Here is a 16682-nt window from a genome sequence, read left to right as displayed (position 1 = left end):
TTTCAAAGTTGTTTTGAGTATTCTAAGTCTTTTGCATTTCTATATGAGTTTTAGAACCACTTTGTCAATTTCTACAAAAAGGCCTGCTAGAATATTGATTTGGATTGCATTGAATCTGTAATGAATTTGGGTAGAATTGGTATCTTAACAGTATTGAGCTTACTGATCCATACCACATCATATATCCCCATAGGTTTAGATCTTTAAAATTTTTCTCTTAGCAATAGTCTGCAATTTTCAGTGTATAGAACTTGCACATCTGTCATTACATTTATCCTTAAGTGTTTCTTGGTTTTGATGCTATTGTTATGGTAATTTTAAATATTTAAATTACCGAAAGGGTTTGTATGGAATTGGTGTTATTTCTACCTTAAATATTTAGTAGAATTTTCCAGTGAAGCCATCTAGGCCTTGAGTTTTCTTTTTCTTTTTTAAAAATATATATTTTATTGACTTTTTACAGAGAGGAAGGGAGAGGGATAGAGAGCTAGAAGCATCGATGAGAGAGAAACACCGATCAGCTGCCTCCTGCACACTCCCCACTGGGTATGTGCCCACAACCAAGGTACATGCCCTTGACCGGAATCAAACCTGGGACCCTTGAGTCCGAAGGCCGACGCTCTATCCACTGAGCCAAACCGGCCAGGGCGCCTGGAGTTTTCTTTGTGTGAATTTTTTAAACTAAAAATTCAGTTTCTTTTATAGCTATAAGGTTACTCAGATTATTGATTCTTTTTTGAGTGAGCTTTAGTATTTGTGACTTTCAAGGAATTTTTTTAATGTGTTTATTTGATCCATATTTTTTCTTTGATCCATAGGCTCTTTAGAAGTGTGTGAGTTATTGCCATATAGTTGGGGGAATTTTCCAGGTATCTTTCTGCTGTTGATTTTTTTAAGAATGTATTTTTTATTGATTTTTGAAAGAGGAAGGGAGAAGGAATAGAGAGATAGAAACACCAGTGAGAAACATCACCTCCTGCATGCCCCCTACTAGGGATCAAGCCTGCAACCCGGGCATGTGTCCTGACCAGGAATGAAACCATGACTTCCTGGTTCATGGGCCAATGCTCAACCACGGAGCCACACCAGCCTGGCTGTTGTTGATTTTTAATTAAATTGTGGTGAAACAATATACTCCATATGATTTTAGTCATTATAAACTTGAGATTTGTTTTATGGCCATAACATTCTCTATTATGGTCAATGTTATCTATGCATATGAAAATAGTTATGTATTCCGCTGTTTTTGGGTGGAGAGTTCTATAAATGTTGGTTCAGATCAGTTGGTTGATAGTGTTCAGGTTGTCTGGAGGAGAGTGAAATCTCTGACTATAATTGTGAATTTGTCTATTAGTTATAGCAATTTTTCATCTGTATTTTAAAGCTCTGCAATAGATTCATAAACATTTAGGATTATTATGTTCTTTATCATTATTAAACTAGAGGCCCAGTGCACAAAATTCGTGCACTCGGGGAGGGAGGTCCCTCAGCCCGGCCTATGCCCTCTCACAGTCCGGGAGCCCTTGGGGGGATGTCCAACTGTTGGCATTCGGACATCCTTAGCGCTGCAGTGGAGGCGGGAGACGCTCCTGCCACCACCACTGCACTCCCCAGCTATGAGCTGGCTCAGGGCTTCTGGTTGAGCGGCGTTCCCGCTGTGGGAGTGCACTGACCACCAGGGGGCAGCTCCTGTGTTGAGCATCTGCCCCCTGGTGGTCAGTGTGCATCATAGCGACCGGTCATTCTGCTGTTCGGTTGATTTGCATATTAGCTTTTTATTATATAAGACTAGTGGCCCGGTGCACGAAATTCGTGCACATTGAAAGGGAATTAATTAGATGAAATATTTTAATATTGCTATTTGCCCTTTCTCTATAATAAAAGTGTGAGAGATAAAAGGAAATGAGTACAATGTATATGAAAATAATACATAAATTTATTAATAAGTAAACAATAACAAACTGATATAACAATAACAAACTCGTAATATAAAAACAACATTGATGCAAATAATGATTGATAAAGTGATTAAACTTATTCTAATATCTCCCTGTATACCCCATTAAGAGTAAAAACACTTTCAGAGTGCTTGACTAATTTCCCTTGAGATAAAGTATTTACAACTTTAACTTTAACGTAACATGCTCTTTGAACTCAAGAGAAAGCAACAGCCGTAACTGGTTTGGCTCAGTGGATAGAGCGTCGCCCTGTGGACTGAAAGATTCCAGATTTGATTCCGGTCAAGGGCATGTACCTTGGTTGCGGGCACATCCCCCGTAGGAGGTATGCAGGAGGCAGCTGATCGATATTTCTCTCTCATCGATGTTCCTAACTATCTATCCCTCTCCCTTCTTCTCTGTAAAAAAAAACAATAAAATATTTTTTTAAAATACTTTTAAAAAAAGAGAGAGAGAAAGCAACACATAATTGACCATGTCCAAAAATGGGTTCAGGTAGGAATATTCCTACTCTGTCTAGAGTTTGTCCTTGTGATTTATTAATAGTCATCACAAATGCTGGCATAACAGGAAAATATCTTCGAATTAATTTAAATGGGTGGCCAGTGTCAGATGGGGACAAATCAATTCTTGGAATCAGAACAATCTCTCCCTCTGCAGATCCTGTTAATATTTCAGCTTTGATAATGTTAGGTCGCAATCTTTTGATAATAAACCTGGTACCATTACAAAGACCCCATTTACTATTAAGATTTCTCAATAGCATGATGATTGCACCCACTTTCAATTTTAATTTATGACACGGCATTCCAGAAGGAGTAATACTATTAAGAAATTCAATAGGAAAATTTTCCTTTTCAGCATTATCTTTTGAGTCAATGGAATCATCACTCAAATAGGCGTGAAAATCTCCATCAAGTATACCCAAAATTTCTTCATTTAATTTTTGAACGTGCTCATTTTTTGAACAAAGAATTGCATGTTTAGATATATTTTTAATATTATCTATAGATATACTATTTCCAAAGGTGGCTTTAATAATAGATCCATTAAAAATCACTTCATGGGGAATTTCAATAATATCCATTCCTAAATGAAAACTGCTATCAAGTTTGCCATCTCCAAGTTTTACTAACCATTCACTATAAGCTGAATCCTCTGATCTCATATTTGTTTTAAGAGACAACTGTCTGAAACATCCCCAAACACTACAGTACTTTAAAACTTATCTGTACTATGACCAATCGTATAGCACGGCAACACAAAAATCCCCTCTGAAAAGAACTTTCCCACCAAATGCAACATTCAAATTAGCGCCAGCGAGAGCTTTATATGTATGGCACGTGTGCGAGTCAAAGTTTATTTTTATATTTCCAGTGCGTCATATGTACCGGTTGGTCAGACGGATGGACAAATGTCGGTCACTTAGCCTTTTATCTATACAGATTATGAGTCATGATTTTAACTTTTTTTAAAATTATCCTTTAATACCTCCAAAGCACAATGAGTAAGAATCTGAAGGTTTATGTGGCTTCTATTTGGTTTCTAGGACAAAGTTCTTTCCTTTACCCACCACTCACTTCTCTCCTTTTACTCTTGAATGTTAATTCCAACATAATTTTTGTAACACCTCTTGAAAAGGATCCCACCAAGTTTGTGATAGTCCACATGATAAAACTTACAGATAAATACAGCAGAGACTTTCATTCTCTCACTAAGTTCTTCATATAACTGTAATTCCTCAGCCTCTAAAGAATGAAAAAGGAAAATAAAAGTGTCTTCTCTCATTCCAAGGCCTTTCTGTCAGGCAACCACAAAAAGAAAGAATGAGCCTACAATTCATGCCATGTAATCTCTATCAGGCATAATTCAAATCAAATCCCATCATGCAAAGTCTGGGATAATTAAAATGTATAAGAGAACAGTGGTGACCTGGGGGAGAACTTATGAAACCTTGTCTCCTGCTTTTGCTGACTATTCTTTTCGTTATGCTAGACTCCAAGTCCCTATCGGGGACTTGGTCAGGCGGCTGTGGGTGCTAACCCACGCCACCTGGATCCGTGATCGGGGACCTGGGCAGGCGGCTGCGGGTGCTAACCCATGCCACCTGCCCTGGTCCATGATCCGTGATCGTGGACCTGGGCAGCCTGCTGCAGGCGTTAACCCACGCTGCCTGCCCTGGTCCATGATCCCTGATAGGGGCTTTGAGTCAGCTGCTGCTGGCGGGGGCTGACTCGAAGCCCTTATCCCGGACCTGGTCAGGTGGCTGCCGGTGTTAACCCACACCGCCTGCCCTTGTCCGAGATCGGTGATGGCGGACCTGGGTAGGCAGCTACGGGCGCTAACCCACGCCACCTGCCCTGGTCCGTGATCGGTGATATTTCAAATTATATCAGACCAGTCGGCTGCCCTGGTCCGTGATCGGTGATGGCGGATCTGGGCAGGCGGCTGCGGGCGTTAACCCACACCGCCTGCCCTGTTCCGAGATCGGTGATGGCGGATCTGGGCAGGTGGCTGCGGGCGTTAACCCACGCCGCCTGCCCTGTTCCAAGATCGGTGATGGCGGACCTGGGCAGGCAGCTACAGGCGCTAACCCATGCCGCCTTCCCTGGTCCGTGATCCCTGATCGTGGACCTGGGCAGGCGGCTGCAGGCCTTAACCCACACCGCCTTCCCTGGTCCATGATCGGTAATGGCGGACCTGGGCAGCCGGCTGCGGGCGCTAACCCACACCGCCTGCCCTGGTCCATGATCGGTGATGATGGACCTGGGCAGCCTGCTGCGGGCATTGACCCACGCCGCCTGCCCTGGTCCATGATCCCTGATAGGGGCTTCGAGTCAGCTACCACTGGCCGCGGCTGACTCGAAGCCCTTATCCGGGACCTGGTCAGGCGGCTGCAGGCGCTAACCCATGCCAATTGCCCTGGTCCATGATCGGTGATGGTGGACCTGGTCAGCCGGCTGCCGGCGCCAACCGCCTGCCCCAGTCCACCATCATGGCTTGGATCTCACTGGCATGGGTGCTGCCCTCTCCCCCCGCCATCTTTGCTGGTTTAACGTGTATATTTGCTCCTGATTGGCTGGTGGGCGTGGCTGGTGGGTGTGGCTTATGGGTGCAGCGAAGGTACGGTCAATTTGCATATTACTGTTTTATTATATAAGATGACCTTTATTCCTGGTAATATTAAGTGCTTTGGAGTCTACTTTGTGTAGCATTAATATAGCCACTCCAGCTTTCTTTTGATCAGTGTTAGCATGTTTCCATTCTTTTATTTTCACCAATTTGTGTCCTTATATAAAGAGGTTTTTTAGGCAATACATAGTAGGGTCTTGTTTTTTTTATCTATGTGCCAAATTCTGGTTGTGTTTTTTTTCCAGGTGTTTAGATCATCCCATATGTTTACTGATTAGGCAAAATTGATTATTTGTTTTATTTTTTGTACCATCTATTGTTAATTTCTTTTTCCCTTTCTGCCTTCTTTTCAATTATTTTTTTAAATTTCTTTATTGATTAAGGTATCACATATTTGTCCTCATCCCCCCATTCCCATCCCACACCCCTCCCCACACATGCCCCCACCCCCTTGTTGTCCTTAACTCAATTGAGTATTTTTATTCCATTTTGTTGTCTTCGTTGGCTTACTTGCTATAACTCTTATGTTAGTTTAGTGATATTTTTCTTTAACTTATGATAGTTTAACTTCACATGACAGACCACTTTACCTGTGGTATATAAAAGCATTAAAACAGTATGCTTCCCTTCTTCTTTCAGCTTTTGTGCTATTGTCACAGTTTTACTGCTATGTGTTATAAACCCTACAATGTAGTATACATGTTTTTGCTTTAAATAATTCTAGGTTGACAGCTATTTCTTTTTTTCAGAATTTAAAAATGTTTCTCCACTGTCTTCCAGCTTGTATTGTTTATCATGAGAAATCTGTTTTTTTGTGTGTGATGACTTTTTTCCTCTGGCTGCTTTTAAGATTTTCTCTATTGCTGGTTTTAAGCACTTTGATTATGATGTACCTTGGAGTAATTTTCTTTATATGTCTTGTGTTTGGGGTTCATTGAGCTTGTGGAACTGCCGGTTTATAGTTTCCATCAAATTGGGAAGTTGTTCTGCCATTGTTTCTTCAAATATTTTGTCTGATTCCTCCCTCCAAGTACAAGTATGTTAGTGTGCAGTTGTCCCACAGCTCACAGTTCCAAGAAAACTTTATTAAAAAAGAACAAAACGGTGGGAAGGGCAGGAGTTGGCCCATGAGCTGTAATATTTGCCAACCCCTGCCTCAGTTCAAGACCTTACTTGGCTGAATTATTTAATATTTTTGTCTGACCTTCTATTTTAATTGCTTCCAGAAATCATTGCTAGTGATAGCTGCTTAAAATACGGATCTTACCATATTACTTGTTGGTCCCCTACAACATACCAAATAAAGGTCAGAATTATCTTACCCTGAAAGCCACCACAGTCTGATTCTTCTTACATTTCCAATCTTATCTCCAGTGATTCTGCATTTGTCAGCTCACACAGTCTAATTGGCATGTTCTCCTGCCTTGTGATATTTCCTTAAGCCCTGCTTTTTCTGGATCATTCGTCCCTTCCTATTATGTTATGTACCTCTGAAACCATTGATCTGCCTTGGGAACCCTGTTTACATCCCACCTTCTTTAAGAAGCATTCCTGAGCCCCCCAGATGGAGGCAGTTTCTCCTTCATGTTGTTTCAGCATATTGTTAGAGTGCTTCTGTGGTGGTGACCTCCATTTATGCTTTGTCAGAAACTCAAGTGTGTGGGTTTATCCATATACTAGAGGCCCGGTGCACGAAATTTGTGCACTTGGCGGGGGGGGGGGGGCAGTCCCTCAGCCCAGTCTGCAACCTCTTGCAGTCCAGGAGCCCTCAGGGGATGTCCGACTGATGGCTTAGGCCTGCCTCCTGCAGGGAGCGGGCCTAAGCCGTCAATCAGACAGCCTTAGCGCTGCCGTGGAGGCAGGAGAGGCTCCCGCTACCACTGCTGTGCTCCCCAGCCATGAGCCCGGCTTCTGGCTGAGTGGCACTCCCCCTGTGGGAGCACACTGACCACCAGGGGGAAGCTCCTGCATTGAGCGTCATAGCAACTGGTCATTCCACCGACAGGCTGAAACTGGCTCTCCGACATCCCCCAAGGGGTCCCGGATTGTGAGAGGTTGCAGGCCAGGCCGAGGGACCCCACCGGTACACGATTGGGGCCGGGGAAGGACTAGGGAGGTTGGCCAGCTGGGGAGGGACCGCGAGAGGGCTCCAGGGCGTGTCCAGCCTATCTCACTCAGTCCAGATCGGCTGGACCCCAGCAGCAAGCTAACCTACAGGTCAGAGCGTCTGCCCCCTGGTGGTCAGTGCACATCATAGCGGCTGGTCGACTCTGTCTTCTGGTGGTCAGTGCATGTCATAGCAAGTGGTTGCGTGGCCTTAGCATATCATTAGCATATTACACTTTGATTGGTTGAACGGCCGACCAGACGACTGGACACTTAGCATATTAGGCTTTTATTATATAGGATGTCTATCGAGTGTATGTGTGTTTTCTCAGGAGGTAAGAGATGTACCCTCTTGTTTCTGTCCCCTCTGCAGTGCACTGCATAGCCTGACACAGAACAGAAATGCCGCAGTGTATGTTTGAATGGTTGCACATAAAGGTCAACATCTTGGGGGAGGGCGGGGCACGCTGCTCTGGGTATTTGTGGCGTTTTGGGCACAGCTCTTGGCTCTTCTTTGGGGTGTGCATGCAAGCCTCCAAGGAGGTGGGCTGTAGGCAGGCTGCCTGGCCTATGCACATGGGGACCGGGTGGTGGCAGGGCCGGGCGGCTGCAGACCTGGCCACTCCAGGTCTCCGCTGCTACTGCCACTTCCTCAATGGCCTCTTGCCCTTTGGTTTCACAGAGCTGCGGTGCAACCCTGGGCAGTTTGCCTGTCGCAGTGGCACCATCCAGTGCATCCCTCTCCCCTGGCAGTGTGACGGCTGGGTGACTTGTGAGGATGAGAGCGACGAAGCCAACTGTCCAGGTGAGTGTTGGGCAGGCAGATGCATGTAGCCCATGCTTCCCATTAGGGGAGATGGTGTCAACTGGTACCCAATGCTGTATCCATGTGCTGGAAGGTTATTTTGAGCTCCTCCTGTCCTCTTTCTTTCTCTGTCTTTTTTTAAAAAAATAGATGCCTAACACAGGTAGATCTCAGAAGTTTTAAGAAGGCAGGGTGAGCGTTGTGAGGCAAGAGAGGTGTCCATGATGCCACATTTTGGGAGGTGCTGCTGGACCTGAGAGCAGCGCCTGAAGTATGGTGGCTTCTTCCCCTCCCTCTTGCCTGGTTTTGGAAGTAGGTGTCTGAGACTTGGCTAGAATCCTGACAAGGGTCACTTAGACTGGCCTTGGCTCTGCCTATCTGTCCTGCTCACTCAGTCACTAGTAATCTTTCTCCTGATGATGTGTGTGCTCACAAACACAGAATGCCACAAAGAGTCTAAATTGTTGGTTCTCCACCTGGTTTCTGTTCCAGTACCCTCAAAGAATATAACACCCCATGAGTAATGGTGTTCACCACACCCCGGGTTCTCAACTTGGTTAGGATGGACAGTGTAGTGTCTTGCGTGTACTCCTGCATGAGTATGTGAGAGAGACACACACACACACATACACATGGTAATATGTTTAAGACCCGGGTGGTTCTGATAAAAGCCCTAAGAGGAAGGAATCTCAGACCTAAACTCTTCGGCCTCACACTCAAATTTCTTCACAATCTGGCTTGTTTTTTTGTCAGTCATTATTTTCCCTTCTGTGACTCAGCTAGGCTATTTCCTGTGCCCACCCCATTAAGAATTTTCTAGCCTGGCCAGCGTGGCTCAGTGGTTGACTGTCAACCTATGAACCAGAAGGTCACGGTTCAATTCCCAGTCAGGTCATATGCCCAGGTTGCGGGCTCGATCCTCAGTGTAGGATGTGCAGGAGGCAGACGATCAATGTTTCTCTCTCATCATAGATGTTTCTATCTCTCCCTCTCCCTTCTTCTCTGAAATCAATTTAAAAAAAATTAAATAAATAAAAAGAGAATTTCCTAGCCACATACTTCGTTTATGCCTTTCTTTGTTCCTGGGATCCTCTTGATTTGTTTCTCTGTGGACAGATCCTGCCTATCCTTCAAGGCTTGGCTAGATGATTCCACAACAAGAAGGCATCTGTGGGCTCCATGACTATAGGTTGGCTTCTGCTAATACCTGCTCTATCCCTCATTGGCAGCACATAGAACCGCTGGTAATTCTTACATCACTTGTGCCCATGCTTGATCTCTCCTTCCAGACTGAGTTCCCTGGGGGCAGGAGACCTGTCTTCTTCCTCAGTGGGACGAGGTCCTTTTCAGCATTCGGTAAATGAAAGGAGTCTTGTAATTCCTATAGGCCAGGTGTTGAAAAAAACTCCAACTAGGGCATCAGGTGGGACATCAATTAGAATTTGACATTTGAGCTTGGGACAGTTCATTGAGCGATGGTTCTAAAACAAGAAATAAAGGTGGTCTGTTTGGACTTTATTTATCTACAAAATGACCCCTGTAAAGGGACCCATTTTTTAAAATAATTATTTCTTTAAAAAAAAATATATATATATATTTTTTTATTTCAGAGAGGAAGGGAGAGAGAGATAGAAACACAATGATGAGAGAGAATCATGGATCAGTTGCCTCCTGCACGCCCCCTACTGGGGATTGAACCCACAACCCAGGCATGTGCCCTTGACAGGAATCGAACCTGGGACCCTTCAGTCCACAGGCCGATGCTCTATCCACTAAGCAAAACTGGCTAGGGTGGGACTCATTTTTTAATCATCCCTTACGCCTGTTCTTCCTTCATTAGGTGAGCATGTCTGTGGTTGAGGTGCCTACCTTTCCAAATGAGAGTTTGAATGGTGGTGGCTGACTGAACCAGGAGCCTCTGGGATAGCTCTGTGTCTGGGAGACCACCTGGTCATTCCTTGGGTCACAGCCCAGATGGTGTGAACTTCCCAGTGTTTGAGAATTTCCTATATGCTGGGTCAGCCTGGTGAGGACTGGTGATCGTGCCTGGGAGCTTCCCCTGGTGTGACTTACAGGGTGAGGCTTCATATCTAGCCTCCTAGAGAGTTTTCTGAACAAAGAACCAAAGGATTCTTGGTTTGCTTTAAAATGGGAGCATGGTTTATCGGCTGTTTTCAAAGCACCTTTTGGCTTAGCTTTGAAGGTTTGTGTAATAACTGCCCTGTTGTAGATATTGAAAACAATGATAGGCACTCTTATGGTTCAGCTTCATCTGTCAGTGCTCTGTGGTCTTGCTGAAGGCAGGAACTAGATCTAATTTCTCTTTTGGGTTACTTGATTGGCACAGAGGGTTACAGGTCCGCTCAGTGTCAGTGTTGACTTGAAGTTATATAGGTTCCTGTATTTTCTCCCCAGATAGAAAAATAAAGTCTATCCTACAGAGCCCAGAGTTCTGAGTAGATGGCATGTTCTAGGCCAAGCATGTCAAATTCACGACCAGCCGCGAGTTTGACATGCTTGTTCTAGACCCAGACCATCGAGTGCGTGATGACAAGTGTGCATGCGCAAACTCACCAAGGACTAACCAGTGGGCCACTCCAGCCAGAGGTTAGTCACTTTGCTTTTGAACATAGACTTTAGGACTCTTGAGTGACCACGAGAGATTATTTCATTGCCCTGCTAAAAGCCTGCTAAAATTGCAATAAGATATAAGGCCACAGGGGCAGAGAAAATGGAAGATGTAGCAGTAAATCATAATTTCAGTGTGGTTTTGTCAGATAGAAAATGGGTAGTATGCTAGATATAGGTTGCCTTTGGGGTTGGAACGCTCAGACCCCCTGCCAGTAGGCTTCTGGGTATCATTTGCCCATGAGATCCTTCCCATGAAATTTGGAAAGTGGAAGAGAGGTAGAAGAATCCTTCTTCTTCTGGCCCTGATGTGGATGTGTGGTAGACTGAGGTGAGTGAGTGCCGTGGCTTCCACATCCCTCACTGGCCAGCCGTCTCAAGGCTGCAGGGCAGCTGTGGTCTGGCAGCGCTTTCCTGCAGTTTCCTCACTGGAGGATGGCAACAGCAGCTTCCTGACTCTCTGGATGCAGCTACAGTGGTAACAGACAGTTAGAGGTGGCCCACTTGACGCAAACCTTTTCAGTTGTTTCTAAGGCACTGCTTCCCTGTATTAAACCCCTTTGTGTTTGAAATAGCTGGCATGGTTTCTGTTCTCCTAACCGAACCATCTTTGATATAAATGGGAACTAACAGAAGATGTGTAAACTATTTAATGGAGAAAAATTTACAACTTTATTAAGAGTCATTAAGAAGACTTGAGGCAGGATGTTCTTGGCTAGGAAGACTTAACGTGTTAAAGCTGCCTATTCTTCTTATATTGCTCTGTGGACTCAGTGCATCTCCAAAGGGTTTTTTGGGGAAATGTGGCAAATCAGTTCTAAAAGGTCTGGAAGAATGATGTCCTGATATTGTTAGGGCACTTTGAAGAAGAGTAAGGAGTGAGCACTTGCCTTACCAGTGTCAAGGCTTTCTTTACAGTTGGCTCAGAGTAGCATGAATTGGCCAGTAGAACAGAAGAGCTGCCAGAAACATGATATATGGCAGAGGTGGGATTACATGTCACTGGGCAAAGGTTAGATTCTTCAGTATGTAGTGCTGTGACAGTCGGAAAAGAAGGAAATTGGATCCCTAATGTACAACATACAGGTAAATGGGTTTCAAGTAAAAGAAAAACTTCTAGAAGATAATATAGAACACCTAAGATCTTCCCTTTAACAAAAGGTAGCAATAAAGAATGTGAACAGAGCCTTGGGGACTTAAAGGATCACACAACAACAGCAGAATACACATTTTAGGCTCTCTTACGTTAGAAATCCCGGTTTGGTAAGTTAAGTGTTATTTGACTTACTGAGTAACGTCTGATTTTTTACCATGATTTTAAACCTGTTTTGGTGTAAAGTAGGAAAGTGATGTGTTTACTGAAGAGGCTCCAGTCAGTCTTGCCCTCTCCATTTAGAGAAGTTATAAGCTCATCTGGACCTAATATATTTGTTCAAGTTCTAGAAACACAAATTAGAATCACTCATAATTGTATTTTATCTATAATAATAAAAGCATAATATGCTAATTAGACCGGACGACCTTCCAGATGAAGCCGGAGCTGTGAGGGAAGCCTGGGTCCCAGGTGCCTGCCAGCAGCTGGAGGGAGGGAAGCCCAGGTCCCAGGTGCCAGAAGGAAGCCAGTGCTGGCAGCCGGGGAAAGGAAGGCCTACTCTTGCACAAATTTCGTGCATCAGGCCTCTAGTTTACATATAATACTCATTTCAGGCCAGTACCTGCCCTGACTCAATTTCCCTGTTGGACTTGAGGCTTGCGAGCGGCCGCCCAGCTTTCCCTTGAGACATGTGCTGGGGAAGCAGAAAGCCTGGTGCCCAGTGGATCTGAAAGCCTGGAGAGGAGGCAGCTGCCCAGGGGGTCAGGTGGAGACAGGCTTCAGGTGGCCAGGTTGTGAGACAGGGTGACTCAGGTCCCGTGAACTTGGAGGAGGAGGGCCCACCTCCCCTGTGTTCCACTTCTGCTCTGAAGTAAGTCTCATAACACTTTTGAGCCTGCTTTCCCATCTGTAAAACATTTCCCTTTTCCTAGTGGGGTTTTTCCCCCAGTAGCAAGTCAACCATGTTGGCTTCTCCTTGCTTCACATCTCCTTCGGTGGGCTCCCGTTCAGTCTTTGGTGGGCGGAGCTGCTCTGGAGTCCTGGTGAGGACATCGGAGGAGAGAAGAGCACAAGTGGCAGCCTGTGGTGCAGGGAGCACTCCTTCCAGGACTGCAGGACTGGGCTTGGGCCCCGTCACAGTCCCAGTCCCGGCCAGTTGCTGGATGGAAGAGGAAGGCTGAGGAGGGCATGTCTTATCACTAAGCAGGACAGGATCATTCCCCACTACAGTATTCCCCATGCTTCGGACAGTGCCTGGCACACTAAGGGAGAGAGGGGACGGAGGGCTGTCTGCATAGCTGCACATGAATCGGCTCAGCTGTGAGAGCTGCACACCCTCCAGCTGGCCCTAATGGGGAAACACTGGATCTCAGAAGCAAATTCTTTATTGTCAGAGGGGGTCCTGATAGGTTTGTAAGGATCCTGATCCTGTGCTCTGCATCCTCCCCCACTGCCCTCACCTCCTTAGCCAAGCCCTTCCCCTTTTTGCTGGCAAAGGCCTATGTCTGTGCTGCTAGGTTTCCTTGGCAGCATGTAATGGGCCCTGAATAAATGAGTGATGAGGGGATGGGTGTGGGCATTTGGATAGTAAGAGAAATGATAGAAAAGAGAAGGGCTCAAAATTGCCTCCTGAACTTGGGAGAAGCCTGCTCTGCACAAAGTAGCTTCTTCCATCACCACCAGGCTTTCTTTCCTTAACTATTTCACCTGTTGCCCCTTCACCCCCATGCCGCAGATGGCTTCTCTTCTGCAAAGTCAGCATCCAGGCCACCTGGTGATAGTCAGTACCTATGTAACCCAGCACAACACTGTTACCCTTTCTTTCTCTTCCCCCTCTGTCCTAGATCAGCGATTTTCAACCGGTGTGTGCAAGAATTTTAAAGCATGCAATATTTAGTCAGGGGCACTGACCTCTTTTCCCTTAGATTGTCAAATTTAAAAATGACAGCAATCAACACAACAAGAGCCAGCCTGTGTGAATGAATCAAAATTATATATTTTTTTGTCAGATGGGCATGTCTTATCACTAAGCAGGACAGGGTCATTCTTCACTACAGTATTCCCCATGCTTCGGACAGTGCCTGGCACACTAAGGGAGAGAGGGGACGGCGGGCATATTTTTTGTTATGCCACAGAATTTCAATAATTAGTTTATGTGTGGCATGAGATGAAAAGGATTGAAAATCACTGTTGTGGATCCATCTGTCTGTGAGCATTGTGGCCTGTCATAGACCAGATGCTGTTCTTGGTCTGGGGAAGAGGCCAAGACGTAAAGTGGAATCACAGGTCTTGCTCGTTTGAGCAGACAGAAGAGATGTGAAATTTAGGTGCGGCTTCTACCACACCCAAGCTTGTCCTGAAGCCTGTCCCAGACATGCCTGTCTTTGCCCAAGCTGTGCCCTCTGCTGGGAAGCCCTTCTGTTCCCTTCCCTCATCTCCCGATCCTAAATCCACCCTCCCTCAGGAGACACTGTGGATCGTCTCCTTAGTGTGCCAGGCTCAGCCTGGAGAAGGGAAGAGGAGAGCTTTGTAGCCCTGTCCTGTGCCAGAACTGTCAGTCTCCTCCCGGGAGCAGTGGCGCTCAGGGTGTGTGCATGGGGCACTCCAGTCCTAGAGAGATGGTGCCAGGGGCCCCGAGGGCTGGGTGTTGGAAGAGAGCAGCTGCAGCCTCAGGCCACTTTCCACAGGGTCAGCAGGTAATGAGGTGGTTGTGTTGATGATGAGATCACTCCAAGGCCTTGAAGATGCTTTTCCTTTGAGGTCTTTGCTTTATCTCAGACACTGGTAGCACATTTTATATTTTAGAATGATTGACAATCAAAGGACACCTGAACCCCATCATATGCCTGAAAAGGAGCTGGAAATACTCTCCTCAGTACTTAGTGAGGGAGAGCCAAATCTGATAGGGTTCATAACTTCTCAGGGTCTCAGAAGAAAATAATGAGGCACAAACAGATTTATGTACAAGTCATTCAGTGCATCCCTTAGAGTATTGGAAGAATGCAAACAACTAAATTTTGCACCATAGGAGATGGTGGTAATTAAAGAAATTCATTCACAGAATACCATGCAGCCATTAAAAATGGTCTTCTTAAGTTTATTTCAGAATATGGAAAGTTGTTTGTAGTCTTAAGCTTACAAAGCAAATCCTAAAATAGTTTTAAGGATTTATGTAGGAAAAAAGAGACTGAAGGGAGGGCCCTAACATAGTAATGGGTTAATACGCTTTGTCTTTTCAAACATATTTTTCAAATATTTTGCATTGAATATTTATTTTATAATGCGAAAAAATAGATTATTTATGAAATAAAAATAATACCAGAGTCTGTAATAATAGCAGAACCAGATGGCTGGAGACACTTTAGTCAGTGGGTCTAATTGCCAGCCAGTCTGGGAAGGTGAGTTTGTGGGACACCACTTCGCCTTCCAACCACCCACCACGTTCCTCCACCCCCCATGCCATGCCACGCCCCTTGCCAAAGATTACACACAGTGATTCCCCCTTCATGCTCCCAGGGGAGGCTCCAGGCAGTCTGGGGGCAGGAAGGCAGCCTATGCTCTGGAAGAAACCCCAAGGGGCTAGAGCAAGCATGGTTAAATGAGGCATGTGGCCCGCTGGCCGTGAGTTTGACATGCTTGGGCTAGAGCTACTGAAGGATTTGCAGCAGGAATGGCTGACCCTGTGCTGTGCCAGCAGTAGCCTGTTAGAAAATGCAATGAAGGAGAAACCTCATTTCATGATAGTAGTAAAAAAAATGAAGACTGCTAAGGGATAATTTTAATAAGACATTCATATAACCCATTTGATACAAACAGCAACATTTTATAGCGTTCTTAAGAAGACCTGAATAGCCCTGGCCGGTTTGGCTCAGTGGATAGAGTGTCGGCCTGCGGACTGAGGGATCCCAGGTTCAGTTCTGGCCAAGAGCACATGCCCGGGTTGTGGGCTTGATCCCCCCCCAGTAGGGGGCATGCAGGAAGCAGCTAATCCATAATTCTCTCTCATCATTGATGTTTCTCTCTATATATCTCTCTCCCTTCCTCTCTGAAATTAATTTTTTTAAAAATGGGTCTTCTGTTAAGAATATTAAAAAACAACAACACCCTGAATAAATGGAATATATGCTCACCCACATCTGGTCTCCCAGCCTCAAGTAGTCTGCCCGCTCTGCTGTGAGAGCAGTGTTTACAGTCCACTTTTCTTTTTGCTTTCAGAAGTGACTGGGGATTCTCGACCTTACCATGGGAAGGAAGCTGTGGATCCGAGGCAGGGGCGGGCCCGAGGTGGCGACCCCATGCATTTCCACGCAGTGAATGTGGCACAGCCTGTTCGCTTCAGCAGTAAGTTGCAGACCTGCCCTGTTTGTGATAAAGCCTCGTAACCCTATATGTTTCCTGGCTCTCCCGGTACCACTTGGCTGTGCGAGGGGTACAATGTGTCTTTTAAAACAGCCCTTCGGGGCAGTCTGGCATAATCCTTTGGTAAGAGGCTGCACGGTGACCCAGCCAAGGCCATCCAGGTTGAGAGTGGTGAATCCTTGACACCAACTCGGGCTATGGAACCAGCTGCTTACAAGATGGCTGCCTTTCAGAGCTGGGCTGCAGAAGTCTTCTCACCACACACACTCAGGTCCCCCGGCTTTGAGCTGTGAACTCCAGGGATTGTCACAGGGATGTAATGCAAGCTTGAGGAAACTGAGCCTCTGAGAGCTCACACAGCCAGTGGGGCAGCCCCTGGAATCGTGGCTCTCGGCTCCATGCACTGTCTTTTCATCTCTTACCTACTTTCTTTGAATAGGTAATCTACCTAGGGAATAATTCCACAAAGCTCAACAGGTAAAAAAAGATGTTCCCTCTCTCTGTTGCCCCCACTCACTGGCTTCTGTCCCCAGAGGGCTTCCTCTGAGCCCATTCCAAGATGTGGGTGAGGAGCCAAGATGGAAGCCCCAGCTGACACTCG

The 16682-nt window shown here is 45.7% G+C and overlaps 1 protein-coding gene across 2 annotated transcripts in view; it reads left to right on the top strand.

Annotated features, from left to right (window-relative positions):
* Nucleotides 1–16682, top strand: part of DGCR2 (DiGeorge syndrome critical region gene 2) — a 48335-nt gene that overhangs the window by 11832 nt on the left and 19821 nt on the right. Inside the window, exons 2-3 of one of the 2 annotated variants that reach the window (XM_079762580.1) lie at nt 7879–8001; nt 15938–16063. In XM_079762580.1, coding sequence (XP_079618706.1) covers nt 7879–8001; nt 15938–16063 — 249 coding nt within the window. The remainder of the gene's footprint in view (nt 1–7878; nt 8002–15937; nt 16064–16682) is intronic. The other variant, XM_079762581.1, reaches the window with a different exon arrangement.

The sequence above is a fragment of the Cnephaeus nilssonii genome (assembly GCF_951640355.1).
Source record: "Cnephaeus nilssonii genome assembly, chromosome: 22".
NCBI classification, from domain to species: domain Eukaryota; kingdom Metazoa; phylum Chordata; class Mammalia; order Chiroptera; family Vespertilionidae; genus Cnephaeus; species Cnephaeus nilssonii.
Note: the sequence above shows the minus strand (reverse complement) of the source record. Positions and strands in the feature narration are given on the sequence as shown.